At 40.2% G+C, this 22,265-nt stretch overlaps 1 protein-coding gene across 3 annotated transcripts in view; it reads left to right on the top strand.

The window, feature by feature from the left end:
• The window catches only part of PPP2R2C (protein phosphatase 2 regulatory subunit Bgamma), a 202,075-nt gene that overhangs the window by 44,037 nt on the left and 135,773 nt on the right, over positions 1 to 22,265 (top strand). Inside the window, exon 1 of one of the 3 annotated variants that reach the window (XM_075708971.1) lies at positions 16,874 to 16,946. The exons of 1 other annotated variant lie outside the window; for it this stretch is intronic. In XM_075708971.1, the coding sequence (XP_075565086.1) occupies positions 16,877 to 16,946 (70 nt within the window). In that variant the 5' untranslated portion in view covers positions 16,874 to 16,876. Of the gene's footprint in view, positions 1 to 16,873; positions 16,947 to 22,265 lie in introns of those variants that run through there. One more of the 3 variants, XM_075708968.1, reaches the window with a different exon arrangement.

Here is a 22,265-nt window from a genome sequence, read left to right as displayed (position 1 = left end):
CAAGCAGGGCTACCTAGCACCGATTATCCAGGATGACGTCCAGATGGTTTTTGAATATACTGTATATATTTTGAAGCAACTGGTGCTCCAGTTGCTTCATCGTCTTTGTGGCCCTTTGTCAGACTCTCTCCAGGATCTCCATGTCTCTCTTGTATTGGGGAGCCCAGAACTGGACCCAGCACTCCAGGTGTGGCCTCACCAGTGCTGATTAGAGGGGAAGGATCATCTCCCTCAACCTGCTGGTAATGCTTTGTCTAATGCAGCCCAGGATACCATTACCCTTCTTTGCAACAGGGGCATGTTGCTGGCTTACGTTCAACCTGGTGTTCACCAGGTCCCCCAGGTCCTTTTCTGCCAAGCTACTTTCCAGCTGGGTGACCCCCAGCACATATCAGTGCCTGGGGTCATTCCTCCCCAGGTGCAGGACTTTGCACTTCCCTTTGTTGAACTTCATGATCTTAGTTATTGGACAAATTCCAGCTATTCCAGTGAATAACTGGGAGCTTTCCAGTTCACCGTCTTTAATTTGGCAGAAACCCAGTTTTTGTTAAAGAGCTGGGTCATGTACCCTCCCCCAGCACTGCAAAGTGCTGGCTTTGGGGACTGGTGATGTGGAAATGTAAGGCAAGTTTCTAAGAGTAGAAGGAATCATATATCATCCCGTAACTTGAAAATATCACATTTTCCCAGGTGTGTTCTCCATTGTGTTTCAAGGACAAACACTGCTTCTCAAAACTTTTTTCCTGTTGGGTGTTATGTAGTCTTTCCTTCATTTGATTTTCATTACAACTTAATGCCATCATTATTTCATGAGTTCACATTGTGGTATTTGAATGATGTCATCTTAATGACCTCATGGACTTACAGTAATTCAAGCAGTAGCAATTTCCGGTATGGTCAGATCTCAAAAATAAGACTGTCAGATGTAAATATGAAATCTTAATGAGGTATCCATAAAATGTAAGGTATGGTATGTACTAGTTCTGATTGCATTTTTCCCAACAACTGGCTAGAAGTCTGGCAGTGCTGCAGAAATGTCGTGCTGTTAAATAACACTACTGAAGTTTTTCCTAGCTTCAAATAACAAATTTTCCATTAGCCACATTGTTTCTACAGTTCTATGTCTGTACTGTTTCTTTTTGATATATTTACAATGGTGATAACAGCAGTTACTTCCAAGGGCTGGGGTGATTTTGCCTCTTTAATCAGCTGCATTGCTCCCAAACTGTGTTTTCTGGTTGTATGCTGTTCCTCATTCCTGGTGATGGGAGCTGTGAGTGGGCTTATCCACAATGTTGTTTGCCAGCAACAGGTCTGGGCCTCTTCACTGGCTTCTCCCTCTTTCTTATTACTGTCACCTTAAAGGCGGAAGGATTGATACCCAGTGGCCATCTTATATGAATTTCCAGACTCTCTGAAGCACCATTAACATTTTCACCCCCATTAAACGTGTCTTTCCATTTGATTCTAGATTATTTCAATTTTGGAAAAATTGAATAATGTGGCAAAATATGGAAATCCAACATTATTACTTGTGTGCTTCAGTCTGAGAACTGATCTGTGTTTTAGCAAAACGCTGAATTTTAAAATGGTGGAATGCAAATATTTTTTTGTTCAGAATACAGAATCATTGTAGTGAACGTTGTTTCATGCAAAAAGGCTATTCCTGGAAAAAAAAAAAAATTGGTAGTCTTTCAGAAGTTTGAGATTTAGGAGACCTAGCTATAGGAAATCACTTGCAGTAAAGTGAAATCTTAGTAAATTCTTGTTATGGTGAGTGCCCTGTGGTCAAGGGTCAGGCTGCCAAAGTTAGGGTGAAGGAGTTGAGCTCAGAGGACACCAAATAAATAGAAATTATAGATTTAGGATTCTCGGAGCATTAGACCTTTTATCAAATTATTTTTGTGTAGTGTTGCAAAAAGAAAAAAATAGCTTTCTGGGGAAGCCTTGACTAGAACAGAATAAACTGAAAATGGTTTTATTATCAAAATCTCTACAGTTAAAAATAGTTGTTTTAGTGAAATACAGAGGCTGAATGTGGCTGCTGTGCAAAATGGGGGGGATGGATTGCCAAAAATCTGGTGCATCAGCTTCCAGACCCCCAGTTTTGGGGACTGTAGCGGTTGCTAAGAAATGAGAGGCTCTGCCTCCTTGGAATTGCAAGAGCCCTTTTCCCTGCAGTGTTCAAGCTCAAACCCCACTTCAGCCTAGCTAAAAGAGACCAGCAAGACTGCAGTTCTTGAGTGTTATTTTACCAATATGAAGTAGAGATCAAACCTCTGTGTTCTCAGCCTCTCCATCACTGTAAGCAAGTAGCGAGTGAATGGCATGCCTTTGGAAAGGGATGTGGTTAGCTACAGTGTTATTAAAGAACGTCAATTAAGCTTTCAGGTTAAATGGCTTTTGTGTTTTCTGTTTTATTTCCCAATACATATAGATAGATAGATAGTTTACTGTGCTTTCTCTGAAATGATACTGTATTAAATTACTGGTTTATTCATGTGTTTTCTGGTGAACTTGAAATGCTCACATCTACCAGTTGCATTGGCGCAAATGGAAGATAAATAAATCTTCCTGGTTTGTTATAGATAAATTGACTCATTAAGAAGCCGCTCTTAATTACTGTCCAAGGAGTCATAGACGTTACAGTTCTAAGTGTGTTACCAAGTAAGTCTTTAGATTAAATTTCTTTAAATAGAACTACACAAAATGCATACTGCCAGATGTTTCTACCACGTCTTATTTGAAAGAATCTTTTATAATCTAATTGCATCTGGTTAAAATTTTTAATAGTGCTTAACTGATGTGAGGATGTGATTTGTGGTTAGATCCTTAACCAGGGCTTAGGTATATGCTTAAATATGATAATGTGATAAATACAAATGTGTGTAATCAAGGTCATCAGCTGCTTGTTTGTGGGAATGGCTAAACTTACTAGGCTGTTCCCATTACTCCACTGAGTCTCTGAAACTAAGTAGGGAATTATCCTGGAAGCTCAAGCCAGGCTTAGGGTATTTCTTGCATGCATACATTTAGCGCAACAGAAAATGCAACTGTATTTCCTTTTTGTTTTGTTTTTGACACTGTGGTAATGTGGGTTAGCTTCTACGGAGGGGGTGTGCAACAGTATTATCTGGCAAGGGAGAGGACTAGTTATACAAGGAGGTAGATAAGATTTTTAACAGTTTATACAGGTTGGCAGTATGTATGGACAAAGCAGAGCAATGACAGCTGAGAATCAGTGGTACTTAGCCATGGGATAATCGCAACAAGTAAGGATCACAGGCAATCTCAGCAATCAGACCATGAGGTAGGTAATGATGAGATAAGAATGGCAGGGGGTGTGTTGTTGGAGGAATTCTGTAACTAAAGAGATTACATAAATGACAGTGGATATGAGGAACAGGCTACAGTCATTAGCATATGTAATGTTGTGCTTATGGTAGACACTTTGACTCCCAGATGCTGAAGCTCTCCCAACCCCTAAGGTAAGCAAGACCCCTCTCTCGGCCCTTACTGCCCACGCTCATGGCATGGGGGGTTGAAGGGCATCCCTCCTGGCACATCAAGCTTGTTCAGAGAAGTACTTGTCTCTACAACAGTCAGTTTTCTGCTGCTGGGGTCTGCAGTGTTGATCCTCTTCTGCTGTACCCACCTTGTTGACTTTTGAATTTTCCTTTATCCCCTCCAAACTGCCGTGACCCACAGCTTCTTCCCTGATTTCCCAGACTGCTCACTTCTTGTTTTACTGCTTCTGTTCCAGTCCTCAGATCACTGGTCACTGTGCCCTTAGACGTGGTGTCTCGTAGATGGTCTTCCTCACCCCTCCCCGGGGAGTTGTTCCTTTCTCTTTTCTTTGATTTATAATTGTCTTAAGCATACCATTATTGCATTACTTTTCCCATGCTCTGGTCTTTTCATTGCGCTGGCTCAGCAGTTCATTAGTTGAAATTAGTTCATTCTGTTACAGACTATAGATATTTTAAGGCCTAGCATTTATGCTTGCTCAGCAACTGCATTAGTCCCTGTCTAGCTGTAAGTAAGGTTAAATATGGTTTTGCAGAGTTTAGCAAAAATTGTACCATTAAGAGGCCACCCCTCCCCTTCTTTTTTGTTCAAGTGTTTAGTGACATGCTAGGGCTTGGTTTTGCTCAGCAGACCTTTCTTTTCCAGCAGCAAGTTATGTTGGGGCCTTTTGGCCTGTGTTGGCTGAGGGCTCCTGTTCCCTCCTTTGCCAAGTTGAATTTCCTCTTACACGTAGTTGCATGTAGCTGTGGTTCCAGATCCTATTTGGATGACTGTTTCTCTTATGTGCATAAAGTAACTGCCAGTGCAAAAACTTGAACTGACCTCAAGTTGGGCTCAAAAAGCCCAAAATTTCCTTGCTGTGGTGACCATCTCAATGACTAAGACACAGATTCATGTTCTTTTTAGTTGGGATTGTTTCTGGTTCCACAAATACTGCATTTTTTTGTTGACAACTGGTGCAACTTCAGCAGGAGGTATGGTAAATGACCATATCCAGAATTTTTTTGAACTAAAATGGAATGATACTGGATTTCCCATACAAGTTATGAGCCTGCTATAGTATTATATACTAAGGTAAGGCTGTTTCCCATTTTTTTTCAGGGAATATTTAGTGGCATCAGCTTATTAGGACTGTATTCATATTCAGGCTCTAGATCTCACATCAGCAAACATGTCTCCTTTGTGATCTTATTTGAGACCTCTAAACTCTAGAAAGGAACGTATGTGCCTTTGTGTTTAGTGCCTCAGGGTGCTGATTCTAGGGAGCTCCCCCCCGAGTTGGCAGTGTCTGCACTGGATAGTCTCAGCACTTCACCCCGCGTTTACGCATTCTCCTTGGGGCCCAGTGCCTCTGCTGTTTTCATTGCAACACTTCATTTGTAGGTGCTTAGTCCTTTATTAGGTTGCAAAATCAATTAATAACTTTCCACTTATACTCTCCCTTGTAAGTATAGTTCAAAATACGCAACGTGTTTTCCTTTATTTAATTTACACTTAACTATGTCTTGAGCCACTATAAAAAGAATTCATTTTGATGTTTGTACTTTCATTCCTTTCAACTTACTCTTATGAGGTGTCTTCTCAGCCATTGTTTACCTTCCAGTTCTCTGTTTCCAGTGCCAAATCACATCTGTGATTTGTTCTTTTTTCTGAATTTTGATTCCTGCTGTTGGTATGAGGGTGGCCAGAAGTGGAACACAACATTTAGGTGTGTTTGCCGTTTACTGTAATGTAGTATGGGCTTTCATACTCGCCAAGATTTGGGGTTTAGCATGCCTTGCAAACTTTTATTTTTCATTCAGTGCTAGCTTTCTTTCTATGTTTCTGCTTACAAATTACTTTTTTTCTCACACCATTGAATGCTTATGTGTTTGTTTTCTGTTAGGTGTTTTTTTGTTTTTCTCTTTTAATAGCTTGAATTTATTTTTAGCTTTTGTTTTACCAAGTGAGTATTATTTCAGAGACTGCAGCTCTTACAGCAGGTGCAGCATTTTTTACTGTAGTTCACATGCTACAGTAATTTAAATATTTGGATGATCTGGAGGAAAGGCTAATGGCAAAATCATTGTTTATGTTGACGCAATTTGTCTTTTGAGAGATTTCTTCTCTCTTGAGGCTGTACCAACAACATTGCAGTAAATTTTATGTACAAGAAAAAGTTTAGCACTGTATCATTTTCTAGAACAGCTTTGTTTGTTCTGCAGCAGTTCCTTATCTCTGGCCCAGGATGGCTGGGGTCTGTAGGCGTTCCCAAATCACTGGATTTGCATGTGTCCTTAGTTATTGTAGAAAGAGAAATATGTAACTACTCTTTGTGGTGTAAGGTAATGCTGGAGAAAAAGCTTTTTGCACTATGCCTATCTGAATTAATTAAACACATTGGTGGAAGGAAGGAGTCAGGATGAATGTCCTGTCTTGTCTTGTGACAAGCATAGTCTTTCGGGCTAAGTTCCCTTCAAAGCTGTCATCGTTGTATGAATGTGTGTAGAATGCAAAGACAGTAATAAATGATCCTGTATGTTGATTTTGTTTAATAGACTTGCCATGTGCAGGAAGTGTTCTTGAATTATTATTTCCTGAAATATTTTGAGTTCTGAATTAGCAAAATGTTAGGAAAAGTAGCTGTGGTTTGTTTTTTAATGTGAAAATGAATACAATCTGCTAATTTGATTTTATTTTTAATTATTTGCTTAAGTTTCAAAAATGTTTTAGAGGTGTTACAAATTCTCAGCAGCTTCTGACATTTTATGACAGGTCGTAGTATTTAAAAGAGTTTCCTGTTTCCTTTCTTGTTCTTGTGCAGAAAGTTTGTCCCTGTACCTGCTTTGATGTCTTTTCTCTTGACTTCTGCCCCCCACCCCATTGAAATTGTTCAAGCTCCATCTGTCCAGGATTTCTATCTTATCAGCTTAATCTTTTCAGAATGCTGATTTTTGGAAGCTGTTTTAGAAACGGCTTTTCTTTCCCAGTGTTTTGACTGTGTAGTAGCCTCACCACACCAGTGCCGCATCAGGATACTGCTTAAATGTGTGTTTCAGTCCATTGCTGTTCATGAAGGATGTATGTGACCCTTAGCATGGGTTTGAATACTGTTCTCACTTGATTCCATCCCTCTCTTCCCCGTTCCTTTCTTGCACAAATATGCACACAAGCATGGCTTCAAAGTCTAAGGGAGTTCTGTCAGTGCTTGTATCCCTGCTCTAAATTCATTTTTCAGGCCGCTTTCGGATCTATGTTTTATAACATGATTTCTTTAGATTGTCCAGTACCTCTAGTGACAATTTTGTACTTACTTCACACCATGTGCGTATTTGCGGGTTCTCTGTTAGTCTCTTTTGAGGCTTTCCTGTCTCAGCTAGCTTCACATCCTGCTCCAGAGCCTGACATCTACAAAGTTATTTGGGATGTGGGTCATCTTGTCTTAGGGTATGAAGTTAGTTTTGTAATTGCTGCCTCTCCTGGCTATGGAGTGATAGGTCTTGTTTGGAAACCATTTCTGACAGTGTGCTGGGTGAAGTGTCGGGGAAGCAGCACGCAGCTCAGCTCCTGAGGCTCCACTGTTGTGACAGTGCCCATCAGCAACCGCTAGTGCTGCGTGCTCTGGTGCCTGTGATCCGTTCATCGTGAACAGCCACTGAAACATCTTCCCTTCGTCAGTTCCAGCCCTTTCCAGCAGGATTTTAGCTATCCTTCTTTGGACCTATTGCTGCTTCGCAGGTTCATAGTTTTTTAGTAGTGTGGATAGATTTCCTGCTTTTTGTGTGCATAAAAGGATGTGATAACAATGTTAGTTTGAATAAACTGCATGGGTCATGATTTTATAGGCTTGCATGCGGAGGCATACATTTCAAAAGTTTTTCTCCCTGGCACAACAGTAGAACACGGTAGTGAGTTGCTGATGTTGTAGGGTAATTCAGAGAGAGGATGCTATCACGGGTATCACTTGAGAGAGAAAGTGTCCCATACACACCAGGCAGTGCTAACAAGGTACATGAGGCAGCGTGCAAGTGATGCTGTAAGTATTTAAGTTAATTAACATTAGTATCAAGTATTTATAAAACTAACCTAAATTTGCAAAATGAATAGTATGTTTTCCTCCGCATGTAACGCAATGATACCAATCCCAACATATTATTTCTCGTTTGGAATATATATACATCTCTCTCTCCCCCCCCCGTCTCTCAATTAGAGAAACTGTTGGGAGCAGAGTAACCTTTGTTGTAAGTAAAGGCTAAGCTGGAAGCATTTGTTTCAACAGCTGTCCCCAACCCTGCCTTCCTGCTCAGGCTGCAGTTTTGTTTGTCCATCAGTGTGCCTGGCTTGCTTGGCAGTGACAGGCCCCGTCAGTGATAGCTTTTCTCTTTGGGACTCATCTCCAACCCTTCTTACAGGAGGCTGTAGTTTCCTCATAGCTTTTTCTGTGATGCTGTTTGCTGTGGAGTAAATAATCTGCCTCATGTTTTTAGAGGACACGGAACCTTGTTTTGGGAAGAGACAAGCTTTATTAGTGTGGGAACGGTGTCTCAGAAGTATCAGCATTGCTCAAGGGGTCCTGCATCAGTGTCCATTTGATGACTGTAGTAGGGAAGATAGCGTTTATGCCCGTGTAATTTTTGGTTTAAATAGTCAAGACAGTGAAAGACTGAAAAAGAAGCAGAAGGAAGGAAAATGCCACACAGCCAGAATTAGTGCTTGGTCTTTGATTCCCCATCCTGTGCTCTTTCCCTTGGACCACTCTTCCCATTCCTGATGCAGTCACTGAATAGGTTTAATCTCCAAATTAGTAAGTTCTGGGAAAACGTCCAGCTTCTCCTTTTGGCATTTTGCCTGTTCTTTCTGCTTTTCTTTCCCCTATCATTTTGCAGCCTTGCTTTCCATCTCTCTAGCTAAATGTAGATCCTGCTGGAATCTGTTACAGTATTCTGAAATTTGTCAAATGAAAACTTGCCCCTAGAGTGTGCAGAACTCACGCGGTTCATGTTGATTAGAATTTCTTCATGTTCTTCTTAACTGGTTCCTTGCACTCGTTAGCTGATAGCTTGCAGGATTTGGGGTAGATCAGGTTTTGAACCACTAAAGGCCGAGACAAAGATGCAGTTGCTGTCTGTGATACAGTGTTTCAGTGCTGTCCAAGGTTGTGAGCTCACAGGTTTTAGGTCTTTCTGCACTTTTCCCTGTTGCCAGATGCTACAACAACTTCTGCCTGGTATCTCCGGCTCTTTGGCTGCAGGCTTGCTCTGACCAGACTCAAGCCAGTAGATAGGAAAGTGTTTATCTTTCCAATTTCTTCCTTTCTCTGAGGGGAACACCTGAAAGCAGTGCCCAGTGTAGGGTTGCCAGACTGCGGGTTCACGTGCCATTCTGGAGCTAGGAGAAGGCTGTGGCATAAGCAGCTGCCGTGGTAGGGCGGGGGAACCTGTGGCTTCCCAGCCAAAATGATAGGGTGGCCCTAGAGAGGAGCTTGGATCACAGGGGGCACCCTGGGAGCACAGGGATATCATAGCTCAGGGCATCTGTTCTGCCTCAGGGGGACTTCTTGCAGGCACCATTATGTCCAGGTATCCTGGCTGCATTCTCTCAGTTGTGGAAAAGATCGTTAAATTAGGCCCAGAGATCTCCGTGCTGATTAGCTCCACCACTATCATCCACGCACCATGAAAAAGAGGAGTGTCGTGGTTTAGCCCCAGCCAGCAACTCAGCACCACGCAGCCGCTCACTCACTCCCCCTACCCCGATGGGATGGGGGAGAGAATCGGAGGAGTAAGAGTGAGAAACACTCCTGGGTTGAGATAAGAACAGTTTAATAATTGAAATAAAATAAAGTAAAATAATAATAATAACAATATAATAATAATAGTAATAATAATACACAAAGCAAGTGATGCACAATGCAATTGCTCACCACCCGCCGACCGATACCCAGACAGTTCCCAAGCAGTGATCGCTGCTCCCCGGCCAACCCCCCCCAGTTTCTATACTGAGCATGACGTCATGTGGTATGGAATAGCCCTTTGGGCAGTTTGGGTCAACTCTTCTGGCTGTGCCCCCTCCCAGTTTCTTGTGCACCTGGCAGAGCATGGGAAGCTGAAAAGTCCTTGACTAGCATAAGCAGTACTCAGCAACAACTAAAAACATCAGTGTGTTATCAACATTCTTCTCCTACTAAATCCAAAGCACAGCACTATGCCTGCTGCTAGGAAGAAAATTAACTCTATCCCAGCCGAAACCAGGACAGGAGCAAAACTGCTGGTTCCTGCGTGAAAAGCTGTGAGCGTGGTGTGGATTCAGTTCATCCTGGGCTCTGGGTTTCTGCAAACCTTAAAGTGGCACTGACTCTGCTAAGGATCCTTATGCAGCGTTCACTGGCACAGACAGGGTGAAAGATGTTGAAGGAAGTCAGCTTCTGTAATTTAAATTACTTGATGATAATTTTTAATTGCTTACTTTTCTAAAATTGCCAGGTGCTGGGAGGCATTAGTTTTATTCTGTGTCTAGAGTATGTGGACTAAAAATAAATTACTACTTCTGGGGAGGTGTTATTTTTAGGTTTAACACAGCAAAAGGTAGTGTGTTGAAGAAACTTCTCCTTTGTGAACAATAGAATATTTTCCAATTGTGATAGCAGCCATTAGGTTTTTCAGAATTGTTGGGCTACATCATAACTTTAAATATTAAATTTAATATACAGTAACTGAAGACTGTGTATTGAAATATAAATTAAATGCTATAAATATAAAGATTATAAACAATTACTGATGATGTGTTAGAATAAGACAAGAATATTTACTTTTTGCTTGAGAGCTATGATTGATATGATTTTTCTTTTATTACTTTTTATGTTAACTTTTGGCAGTATCTGTTTTTGTTTATCTGTCAAAGACTCAAAAATCTGAATACAGAATTTTATTTTTAAGGCAAACTCTTATCAGAGTAATTTATGATACTCTCATTACTATCACAAAGCTATTGGATTAATTCCTTTGCAAGTAGGTGTCATGTAATGAGATGTACTTGAATGTCTTCAAAATAAGCAATGGTGGAAAAATGTTTGTACCATTGCTACTTTAATCACTTGTGGGGTAACTTCCCTCCGAGGCGTTCAGCTCATGCTGAGGTCTCTGCCGTCAGGGCTGGACTGTTTCTAAGATCTAACTTGTTTAAAGTTAGCTTGGGTGTTTCTGCTGCAATTTGCAATGTGGATCTAGTCTCAAATATAGGGGGAGGTATGATCCAGACTGAATGTTTGTTCTGGATAGAAGTGCTAAGAGAGGACTAGACAGCAGAGAAAAACACTAATTTAAAGTTAGCATTCTTAAATAGAAGTAACACTACTCAAACCCAAGGGAGTGGATTTGCTGTCTTAGCCCTGGCTCAGAACTCTGAGTCCCTGCTCTGTCATGCTGAGCAGGGTTGGAGGAAGACTGGGGGAGTAGCTTTTTATCACATTACAATTCCTTATTGCTTTATCCTTTTAAATGAAAGGCAACCAATGAGCTTCAGTATTTCTGAACAGGAGTATGACTAGACTATATAATCTTATTTTCCTGGACATTATGAGTAAATAAATAAACAGCAAAGCTAATTTGCTGATGGCCTAACTGGAGAAATCAGTAGCTAAGCTTTTTACATCTCTGTACGTAAACTAGAGATGCATAAAGGGGGAGAGCAGCTCACTCATAAATATTCTCATTTGGTGACCAAATTCAATTGCAATGAAATACAACTGTAAAGGGTTAGCTAAATATTTTTTTGTATTTTTTGTGGCTGACAATTGTATGTGTTCTCGTATTCAAATGGAGTAAGATAACAAAGTTCACCCTGTTTCACACAGTTTGCAGATGTTAGGATATGGTTAGAAACAAATTCTGTCTAAGCGCAAAAACCCTCCAATGACTACATAAACATTAAGGTAATATTTTAAGATAGTCTCCTTTTGGTGCAATTTGTGTAACTTCTAGGGTTTTTTAACGTCACAGTGCTTTAAATCTCTTGTTCTTCAAAAATAATTAATTCAAAGTTCTGTGCCAATTCAAAATTCAGTTCCATTTCATTTAAAGCCATTGTGTTTTACTAAATGAAGTATAGAATGATCTGTATATGGAAAGTTTCGTCAGACAAAGAAAACATTTCAGTATTCAACCACTATTTCTTTCAATTGCAGTTCAAGTTTAATTGTTCTAATTCAGACTGAGTGATGAACTTGGGAGTAGTAAAATGGAGACTTGGAGTACCTGATGATGCTCTGTTTCAGATATTGAGAGTTTAAATTATTAAAGGCTGTGCTCTCATGTAAGTGTCTAACAAAGCTAAGTAGAAGCTTCTTGTGGGAACGTGTTTAAAAGAACAAAAATGTTCTGCAGGAGCAAAACAGGGATGGCCATGGCGTTCAACTGGTGTTTATAAATAAGATCACGCAGGAAGCCTCAGGACTAATTGCCTTCTAACACCTAATTCTTCCCTCTCTCACGCTGCAGAGCTTCCTGATGGAAATGCAACGAGCAAACATGATCGACAGTTTTTCAGCTAAAGATTTGTTCTCATCTTCTTCCATTCCTTACCACTGTTAGGCTACGCTGTTACCAAATCTTAGATTCTCAATGCCATTTGTTTCTTTGCTAGTCTTGATCCCTTCCTCAGGGTACTGGCTGCCTCCTGCTTCAATTTCTGGCTCCTTCCTTTTTTCTTTTTCTACCTTCCCCTTTCTCCAGTCCTTCTCCCCAAAACTCTGACAAAGTGAAATACAGGTTTCTTCCTCTCCTCAAATTATTTTCTCTCCCTATCCTGTCAGGTTTTTCTCCTCCTGGCACAGATCCAATTTTTGTTTGCTGTGCTCCTTTTAACTCTTGTATTTTCTTTCTGAGACCCGCTGTCTGTATTGGCATGTGTGGTGCCTGCCTTTGTCTTTTGTTTTCCTCCTTACCTCTGACTCTCCACTGACACTTTCACTGAATGTCTTACTCTTTGGAATTCAACTTAGTATGCTTAGTCTCTTCCATCTTTGGGGAGGAGAAAAAGAAAAAGCTCTTGACCTCCTAGCCAGTCTTCCTTCTTTTACCTCTAAGCTCGCTCTATTCTTGTTATGCAGTTATTTTTCAACCTCTTGAATCCAGTTTTTGTTTACTGCTGCTCTCCACAAAGTCTCTAATGACCTTCTTTTGAAGAAAGCTCAAAACCAGGACTCCATCCTCATTACTGACTCACTGTTTACTTAAATGTCTCTGCTGATCTGTACGTAGCTCTTCCATTTTATGGTTTGCTTGTAAATTCTGGAGGATAGGGTACTCCCCCCCACCCCCGTTTGTACAGTATTCAGCTCAATGAGTGGGTTGTTTTATGAGTAGGACTGTGAACTACCGTGAAAGTACAAATGGCTAATATGTTTTTGATCAAAGGTTCCTTTCCCCTTACCCCCTCCCTGGATATTTGACCAGATCAAATTATGTAGGTTATCAGTGGGATTGATAATAAGTAGCATTTTAAAATGGCACAGCTAGTTACCCGCAAACATTGTCTCACAAATTTGCATTGTGCTACAAATTTAGAGCAGAATTTTTCTCATCTTTCTTGTGTGAACTGACCTACTTAAGTCAGTGGACTACTAATATTTGCTACATAGTAAGGATTTGGCTCATAATCTTGGGGAAATCATTTGCATGCACACAGGGAATGTTGTCTAGTGTTTTTGTTAAAGGCTTCCTCCTCATTCCATTCCTCCTTATGAGATTTTTTTTTTTTTTTTAACTTAAAAGTGGGAAGAACAAGGTAAGCTTGATCTGACCCAGATGTGATGCCTAAGGAAGTTGCCTATGAACCTTCTCTAATTCAGATGGTAGAGGAGAAAATTATCTCTGGATGGAAGTTATTATTTTGACTTCACCAAAAAAAAAAAGTCCACTTGGCTCCTAGAAAAAATGAAAACACTCTTTAACTGCTTAAATTACACCTAACAAATAAGGGGAGGAGGCTCAAAATGATAGACCATAGAAATCATTTGTCCTCAATCAGTTGAAAATTTATAAGGGGCAGTGATTGCTGAGCTTATGTGGAAGGGCAGGAGCATTCTCTGAGGCACTGTAGAAATTGCAGACACCCTCGTCACAGAAATTTAGAGTTATTTACAAGGAAAATGATTTGCAGTATTTTTTTGCAGACTGTCAGTGTGGCTTTTTTGAGACTTTACACATCATTCACATAATTTATTATCTATTTTCAATAATAAATTTTCTATATAATTCTTTTTCTCGCGAAAGAGAGAACACGTGTTCCTTTTCTGTATGTTTGTAGATATAAATTACTTTTATGCATTCTTACTCAACCATGTTGCTAGATTTTTGGAATCAAATGCCCTGCAAGGTGACATTTCTTCCAGTTTTGGCAGTCATCATAGCAACGGGAAGAAGCTGCTCACTGTTACCTCCAGAGAGGAATCCACACTTTCTAATGCTGTGTATCTAACTTGGGTGTCTGACTGAGAAACTTAAGCATCCAGTATACAAAATGGGGAAAGAGAGGTTTCTGATTCACATGCTCTTAATTGCCCTCCAAAAGGTACACTGAGTATATACGGAGCTTAGGTTCCCAACAGAAGCATCTAGGTTAGTCTTCTAAGACCAGACATTTTGGCTATCTCCTGCACAGATGCTGAAGGGAAGTGCTTTCTTGACCTGGGTTGGTGTAACCATGGCAATAAGTAATTGAGTGTAAACTTGCTGTTTGTTGTACTCTTTGCCACTGACTTCAGTGGAGTTGGGATTTCATGTGCAGTGCGTATTGCTTGCAGACCCTTTTGTCTTTGGAAAAACAATTCCAAGATGATAAAATAATGTGGCAGGGAAGGGCAAAAGAAACAAGCTCCATCACACAGATTAGGGTCATTTTATACAAAATACATATCAGCATTTGCAAGGCCTCCTTCCTCATGGCAAGCAAATTCTAGGTATATTTTCTCATACATTATACTTACAGGTTCTCACAGTTACTTTCTGAACTGTAGCTAGTATTGTCATCAAGTATTTATGCTGTACTTGCTTGCAATAAACAGCTGGAAAATTCAGAATAATATAATTCACTGTTGTCCACCCAAAGCTGCTGGCAGGACTGGATCCTTGTTTTGGGATACTACTTTGTACCTAAGGCTTCAGCTATGTACCAGGCCGTGCATATCCATAAGGAAAACGCCGATCGTGAGGCAGCAAGTCCTGATTTGTTTGGTGTTGCTGCTGGCATGCTTACCCTCTAAACTGAGAAAAAAAATTGGTTTTGTGCACAGCCTTGAAAAGTTGATGGTACCAGCGTGTAAGCAGACAGGATATCCTGAAGCTGAAAGGATTTGGTACATGAACAAGCAGGGGCAAAGGCAGCAAATGGCTGAAAAGGATAGGACAGGCACTGCTGGTACCACCACAATACTGACTGATGCTCTCAATGCAGAAATAACATTTCTAGTATTGTCACCTACCAAAGCTGCATATAAATAAAATGTGTTCTATACAGGTGCAAGTATTGAATAACTTCTTTTACTTTCCCACCTTCGCAAATGTGAAGACTTCATGATATTTACTTGTCAGGTTGAAGATGGTTCTGTTTTATTTTGCTTCATCAATGGGAAAAGGAAGGAGGTCATTCCATTGCTATTCTTCTTCCTCTCCCAACCTTACTTCATCCTGAAATTAAATGTTTATCCCTGGGCAGGTTTCTACATAGTTCTCCACTTTTTCCGGAGTCACGTGCCCATTTTATCGTAATAGCAGGGTACGTGAATTTACCTTCAAGAACCACATGTTCTAGCTTCATTAAAAAGAAACGAAAACAAAACCAAAAAACTGTGCAAGAATCATGCAGGATTACACAAAATGCTGGAGTAATGCTGACAACCGAATTGTATTTTTTTTTTGTGTTCAATTTCAGGGCCTAAACCATAGGACCATCCTTCTGTCCTCTAAATTGGTTTTGTGACTGTATACTCCTTTTTCATGCTGTAGTGGTGGCTTTGCTACACAGCCATTTGTTTTCTATTCAAATTTCCAAACTTAAGTGGTGCTTATACCTTTTCAGAATACATGCCTTCTGCAGCAAACAGTTCATGGTTTCATGAACAGATACTGAAAGTTTAAGAAAACTGCTTGTCTGTTCAGTTGAAAGAATTTTGCTGTAATATAAGCCATTAAACACTTGGACTGAAGAACAAGCTTTATTTTATAATGCAAGTGAGTAGTTTTCCTCTTCTACTTGTTTTCCTGTTTCTGAGTGTACAGATCTCAACATTGCTTTTTCAAGGTGATGGGATAATGCAGTGAATGAAAGTGGCAGGTCTAAGAGAACCCCATGACCTGCAAACATTCCCTTTGTCCAGCCTTCCTTTCCCGTACAGGGAAGCTGCAGAGATTGCTTTCTGGCCGTCATTTTTTTCACACTTTGTAATTTGTCTTTATTTACGAAAGTGGCAAAAAAAAAAAGGATAAGTAACAATTATTTTATCTTTCTTTGGCTGCACGGTTGCCTTGCCTCTAACGATTCCTTTTGCATAGACAGGTATTTGGCAGTTTCAGTAATATTTATACAGGCTGACATTGAACGACTGTTGCTTTTGCTGCATATGACAGTATCGACTAGCACAAAATTGTGGTCGCACGTTAGCGTGCTGTACGTGTCAATGCAAGCCCGCTTAAGCAGCTCGAAGTTTTTTCTCCCACGTCCCCTCCCTTAATTTTTTCATTGCCTATCTTAGCAGCAGAGGAGCTAAAATAATTACCTGCAGTCTCATTTTTCACTTTCCTACATGCAGATCTGGTGCGGTTGGGCAGCGAGCGGCTGACTGGGAGGGGCCTGCTCTGGTGCAGCACAGGCGGATGACAGCAGCAGCAGCAGCAGCAGCAGCAGCAAGCGGAGCCCTGCTCCGGGCGGGTTTTGCTGCAGTACGCTGATTGCCACTTTACAGCATCCAGCAAGATCCCCAGCAGCAGGCACTCGGAGGAGACTCTGCGTGGGCACTTGTTTAAGGAGTACCTGACTAAACAATTGGGTTATTCTTGAACTGCGGGAGAAGTGCCTGTATTCCCTTCACACAAGCTCCCTACTGGCTTTCTGCGTTCCTAATTTGTCGGAGCCGTTTTTCCCTCCGTCTTTCCCCTGTGACTTCTTTTTCTTTCTTTTTCGCTTTTTTTTCCCGATCGTTATTCACCCCCCCCAAATCTGTGCTGCATCACTAGCTCTCATTATGCTGTGCTCGGTAGCCCAGTGTGTTCTCCGCCTCTGCTAGGCAGTGGCAGCATGGATGGTGCTCTTGTGACGACCTCTGCTGATGCTATCAGTCCACTGCGGATAGGCATGCTGAGTAATCCTGCTGTAAATGGGCGAGGACACGGACACACGAAAAATTAACCACAGCTTTCTTCGAGACCACAACTATGTGACTGAAGGTAACACAAATACTGTCGCTATTCTCTTCTTGCATTGCATATTCTACGCCAGGGATGCACTGTCATGTTTCGAGATGTAGGCTGTTCCTTTTTTTTTCCTTTTTTAAACAGGGAGACTTTGAAGGCGTTTGTCTGTGTGATGTAGCAACAGAATCTGTTTGAATTTGCTAAATCCCGAAGGCATTCTGTCATGCTGTGGCAGTATATGAAACTATATGGGCTAAGGAAGGTCTTGCATTGTGCTGAGTTTGTGCTGGTGAGGTGTGCAGCACCTGGCATTGAATGCACGGTAGCTGCAGTGTGGAAGATTGGAAGCAGCTGATTACTTAAAAAAAAAAAAGGTGAAGGATTCGAGACCACTGAAGTAAGAGAAATAATCTGTAAAGTTAACTGTTGGCTGGTGTAATGCAGGTTATGCATCTCATTTTGCTAATTATAGCCTGAGCATCACAGACATTGCTGAGTTGATTGTTCCCTAGAGAACCGTATACATTTAGAAGGGATATGTAAGCATAATCTTTCTAAATACTGCTGCCTTCTTTCCATCCTCTGTGTATGTGCAAGGTACATGAGAAAAGAAAAGGTACCTTAATTTTAAATCGTTCAATGGCTGGTCGCTTATTACATAAAAAGGAATTCTCCTGCAGGTGACACACATTAAAGGCTGAAAGAATGTACCTTGAGACCAGTGAAATGGCTGGGTCAGGTACTGATCCGTATTTCCTTGCCGGAAAGTTGGTTTAAGAGCAGGCCATTTTAAGATTGATTGAACAGGAGAAATGTATTTGTAGGTGCTTGACTTTGCAAATATATTTTTGTGTGCAGAGTTTTAACAGCACTTTCCAGCGGCAGAAACAGTACTTCAGTGCAGGCTTATATAATATGAACATACTTAACATCAGGGTCAACCAGTGCTACTTGAGACTCAGTCTCCAGATTCTGTCGTCATTTGATCAGTGCTCGGTCACTTAATACTCCCATGCTGCATCCTGAAATGTGATCAGCTGATGCTCTCTTGATTATTGATGATTTGCATTTTTTTAGAATGCAGGAAACAGCAGGATGGTTTTGCCATACCGGGAACACAAACCAGATTTTTCAGAAGAAAAATTAAAAAAGCTGTGTACTTTAACTGTTACCACTGGCTGGTGTAATTATTTGCTAATCTTGCCTCTAGGACATTCTTTGCATTCTGGTTCATGTTTCGGTGCCTTTTTTAATTTGTTTTGAATTTTTGCTTAATGCTTTTTGTCTGAATGATGACTTAATATTTTGAGATGTAGTCATGTGTAATAACATGTGAAGAAACTTTGTGTTAAATTTGTAAATTTATGCCTTAGATTCTGCAGTATAATTACTGCAGTGTACTTGCTACGTGTTGAGATTCAGATGTATATTTAATGGGCATGTGCAGCTATATTAAAATTTGGACTTTAAAGTCTGTCGGTTTTGTAATCTGAGGAAAATAATCCCTTAGGGATTTTGCAAATCTATATCCTCCTCTTTTGTTTGTTATGGGTGTTTTAAAAATGAGATGGAGATTTTTTGGGGGGACACTGCTGATGCAAGTTTTAGAATTTCTCATGTTTTATCTTCACTTGATATTTGGATCAGAAGGACTGGATGTTCTTCTGCGATTGCACGATTGGCTTGTCTGAAACAGGTCAAAATATACCTTGAATATCAATGTCGGCCTGAGTTATATTTTCTCTGTGGTCAGAAGTCACCATGAAATACGTTGGCATCTGATTTTGAGATCGATGAAGTGTGGGAAACCTTCAGTAGCAAAGTGTTAGTTCTTCAGCTCCGACTGTGTAATATTTCTTGGGAATGCTCAGTTGGTCGGCTGTAATAAAATTCTTCATATCTGTTATATCTGACATTGCCACACCTTTTAAGAGATCATGAAAATCATGAGGAAATAGATTTATCTGTGAAATTTTTCCAGGGACACCTTCAGCTCAGAGAGGACCATAACAAATTTTAGTTTCTCATTGATATACTTTGTTTAAAATGCATAATGAATACGTAAGCTAAACTGGCGCTTAAAATGTGCTTTGTTTATTCTGTTTTGTTCTTCTTTTTTTGTAATTTTTTTTAAAGATTTGGCTCCATGAAACAACCTTTAACACTTCTCATCTCTAAAGGCCTCAAGTCCTTTCACAGTCCTTGCATTTGATCCTATGACACGTTAGTGCTGCGTGTATGATAATAACATACATATAGAAACGCAGTTGCAGGCAGTAATGCGTTGCTTTGATATTGGAAAATAATTTTACTGGGGCCAAACTCAAGTCTTTCTTTCAGGGTCTTTGGCTTTTGTAATGCACTATTTAAAACAAATAAATACTTCATATTGTATCCAGTGTATTAGTGAAGTTCCTGATTTTTTTTGTTGTCTGTGAATAACTACGATTTCCTCTACTGTTTGCAGAGTTTTAAAATCTTGGTAAAGAGTGTCCTCTGTGCTTACTGTTCCATGCAGCAGGCTAAATTAATTTACAAAAGGAGGTATTTCTGACCTTTATATGCACTTTCTTCCTTTCTGTTCCCTGAGGAAAGTAAAGCCAACAATAATCAAGAAGATGTTGGGTTAACTGTAGTATTGCTTTAGTTCTCTTCCCCTTTTACTTCTCCAGTGATTTAAAAGAAAAAAAAAAACTGAGTGACATATGAATTCACAGGGTATAGGAAAACTGTGACCCAAATCTGATTTGCTCTGCTCTCGCTAGTGGACCTAGCATGTTCCTAATGAAACTGCTTACTTGAGCAAAGTCGAATTTCATCTCTTTGATAGGTCGTTATTTGGTAATGTTGGGGTTATCTGTATCAAACATGACTTTACCTTGACTATGGAAAATGGAATTGGTTTTTAAATCTCAAAAATTCCATGATTTGACGGTTGATGGTTTACTGTTGATGTTATACTGTTTCTGGTAATAGGCGTTATAGACACACATGTGACAACAGTGACCACCTGGACTTGTTTCTCCTGTTACATATGTATACCTGCAGTAAAGCCAATGGAGTTGAAAGAAGCAGGACTTGAATAATTTTGTCATTGTAAGTCAGTTGCACAATGGAAAAAGGCAATTAATTCCAGCAGCAATATACAGTAACTTTTTCAATGATCGCTTTCAAATGTGGTTTTTGAAAGAAGCTGCTTTAATTGGAGTTGTTTGTGTGGGGAAGACAGAAAAGGCCTGATGAAACTTTTAAAGAAAGAGAGGAGAAAGACCTGAGGCCTAGAAAATGTGACCTGTGAGGAAAGATTGAGCTTTTTAATGCGAAGGTGGTGAAACACTGGGATATATTGTCTAGGGAGCTTGTGTAGTTCCTATCACTGAAGTTTTTAAAAGCAAATGACATAGATGTCTGTAAGAAATGACATGGGGATAACTGAGCCTCCCTTGGGGCAGAGGGATGGACTAGATGACCTCTAAGATCTGTTCAAGCTTGTGATTCATTGCCAAGCTGTGTTTTATCTTTATTGCCTTTTGCACCCCAGCTGTAGGAACCAGCTGCCCAGGAGGTGTTGTGTCAGTAAAATGTATTATTTCCACAACACCTTTAGAAGAACAGAGAAGAGAGGAGAGGCACAGTGTAATGTGGGGAAGAAGATGGGCTGGATGAGAGAAACATGAGCCTTCGTTACTTACAGGCAAAGTCTGGTAGGTGAGATGGCAAGAAAATTGTGGACAGTGAGTTGGGGGAAGGGATAAAGGAGGGAAAAGGCTTGTGTGCTTTTGGGGGTGGAGATTGTGCTTCAGTCCAAGAGTTCCCTTGACCTTACCTGTGCTGAAGTTTAACGGTAAAACTGACAGGACTGCTGATGTGCTTTGCTGCCTCAGGACCTCGGGATCAGCCACGCAGGATCTGATTCAGAACAGTGAATTGCATGGTATGGTCGCTGTATGCCCGGCAGGGGCAAAATGTTGTGGGAAATGACAGTGCTGCTCCTTTGAGCAGCTGCACTGTTAAATCGGCTACTCTGTATTTTACAGATTTAATGACTGACAGAAAAATAATGTACAAAATTCAGTATCCTTACCAAACTGTGTTAAAGGATGTGATTCATATCCATGAACCCAGATTTATCTGGAGAAGTGCTTGTCTGGTGGCAAAGGCTTTCTGCAGGTTGTATGCCTACACATCTAGCGCATCTATTCATTCCTGCCTTTTGTGGATTATCCCTGTTTTGGGAAGAAATAAAAAGTTGCTTATAGTCTCAGTTTCTAGAGAGAGACAGGTTCCTCCCTTGGTCTAGGCCTGCGAATTCAAGTGAAGCCAGTGAAGTTGCACAGGTGCAGTGGGGCAGAAGCTGACCTTCACTGTCTAGTCATTTATGTGGCCAAATGGTGCAGATTGGTTCCGTATGGCTTAACTTCTATTAAAAAGTTAATCATGTTAATGGTGTATTAACCTCCTCAAATGTGATATTTGAAGAATAATGAGAATTACCAGTGTAGTGTAAAACATATTGAATCATAACTGTGTGAAACGTTTATGATAGAGGATGAAAAAAGACACTTTTTTCCCCTAATGATTTTAAAGGAAGATCCTCTGCAGATAATGAAAACAGATTTTGGGGTCTTTTTTCCCCTTAACTAAAGAAATTAGTATCTCTGTTCTTCATTAATCAAAGTTAAGGGAAATTATCCATTTTCATCTGCCAAGAAAAAATTTATTTATGAAATTTTCTTTCATAAGCATCTCAAATATAATTTGAGTAAGAGCTGACTACCTGAGAATATTGGGTGAATATAGTGAACAGGCACTGCTCTGCTGGCTCAGGCTCACCATCAATCTAGTCTGTTCACTTATTTCTGAGACTGGTTGGTAACAAGCTTATTAAGAAAAGTGCAAGTTCCTTTCTTAACCTCCAGCAATTCAGGATTTATGTTGTGAATATTGATGATTTTTGTCTTGTAAAAAAAAAAAAAAAAGTTTTGTTAAAAAACTAATTTAGAAACAGTTTTAGAATGACCCTAGAAATTATTGCTTATTCTTATTCTAGTTGCTTGTGTTATTTATTTTTTTCCTCAAGTATGAACAGAGGTAAACGTTGTTAAAGCATAACTTTGCCCCTTGTTAAACAGGATATAGTTATGTCTTTTTGTGCACGGATTTGGTTCTTCTTTCATTCAGAATGCTATTCAGATGAATGTTGTGGGTAGCCTTGAAGATTTGGATTAGTGAGGTTTATTCCATCCAAGTGACGTTGCTGACTTTGTAATCTTTGTTCATGCAGCTTAGTTGGGAGAAGCCATGGAGGCAGGGTTCGAGCACAGCTGTCACAGCGGCTTGCACTGAAGCCTG

Source organism: Pelecanus crispus, chromosome 4, assembly GCF_030463565.1.
Source record: "Pelecanus crispus isolate bPelCri1 chromosome 4, bPelCri1.pri, whole genome shotgun sequence".
NCBI lineage: Eukaryota > Metazoa > Chordata > Aves > Pelecaniformes > Pelecanidae > Pelecanus > Pelecanus crispus.
This window is presented reverse-complemented; position numbering and strand designations above follow the sequence as displayed.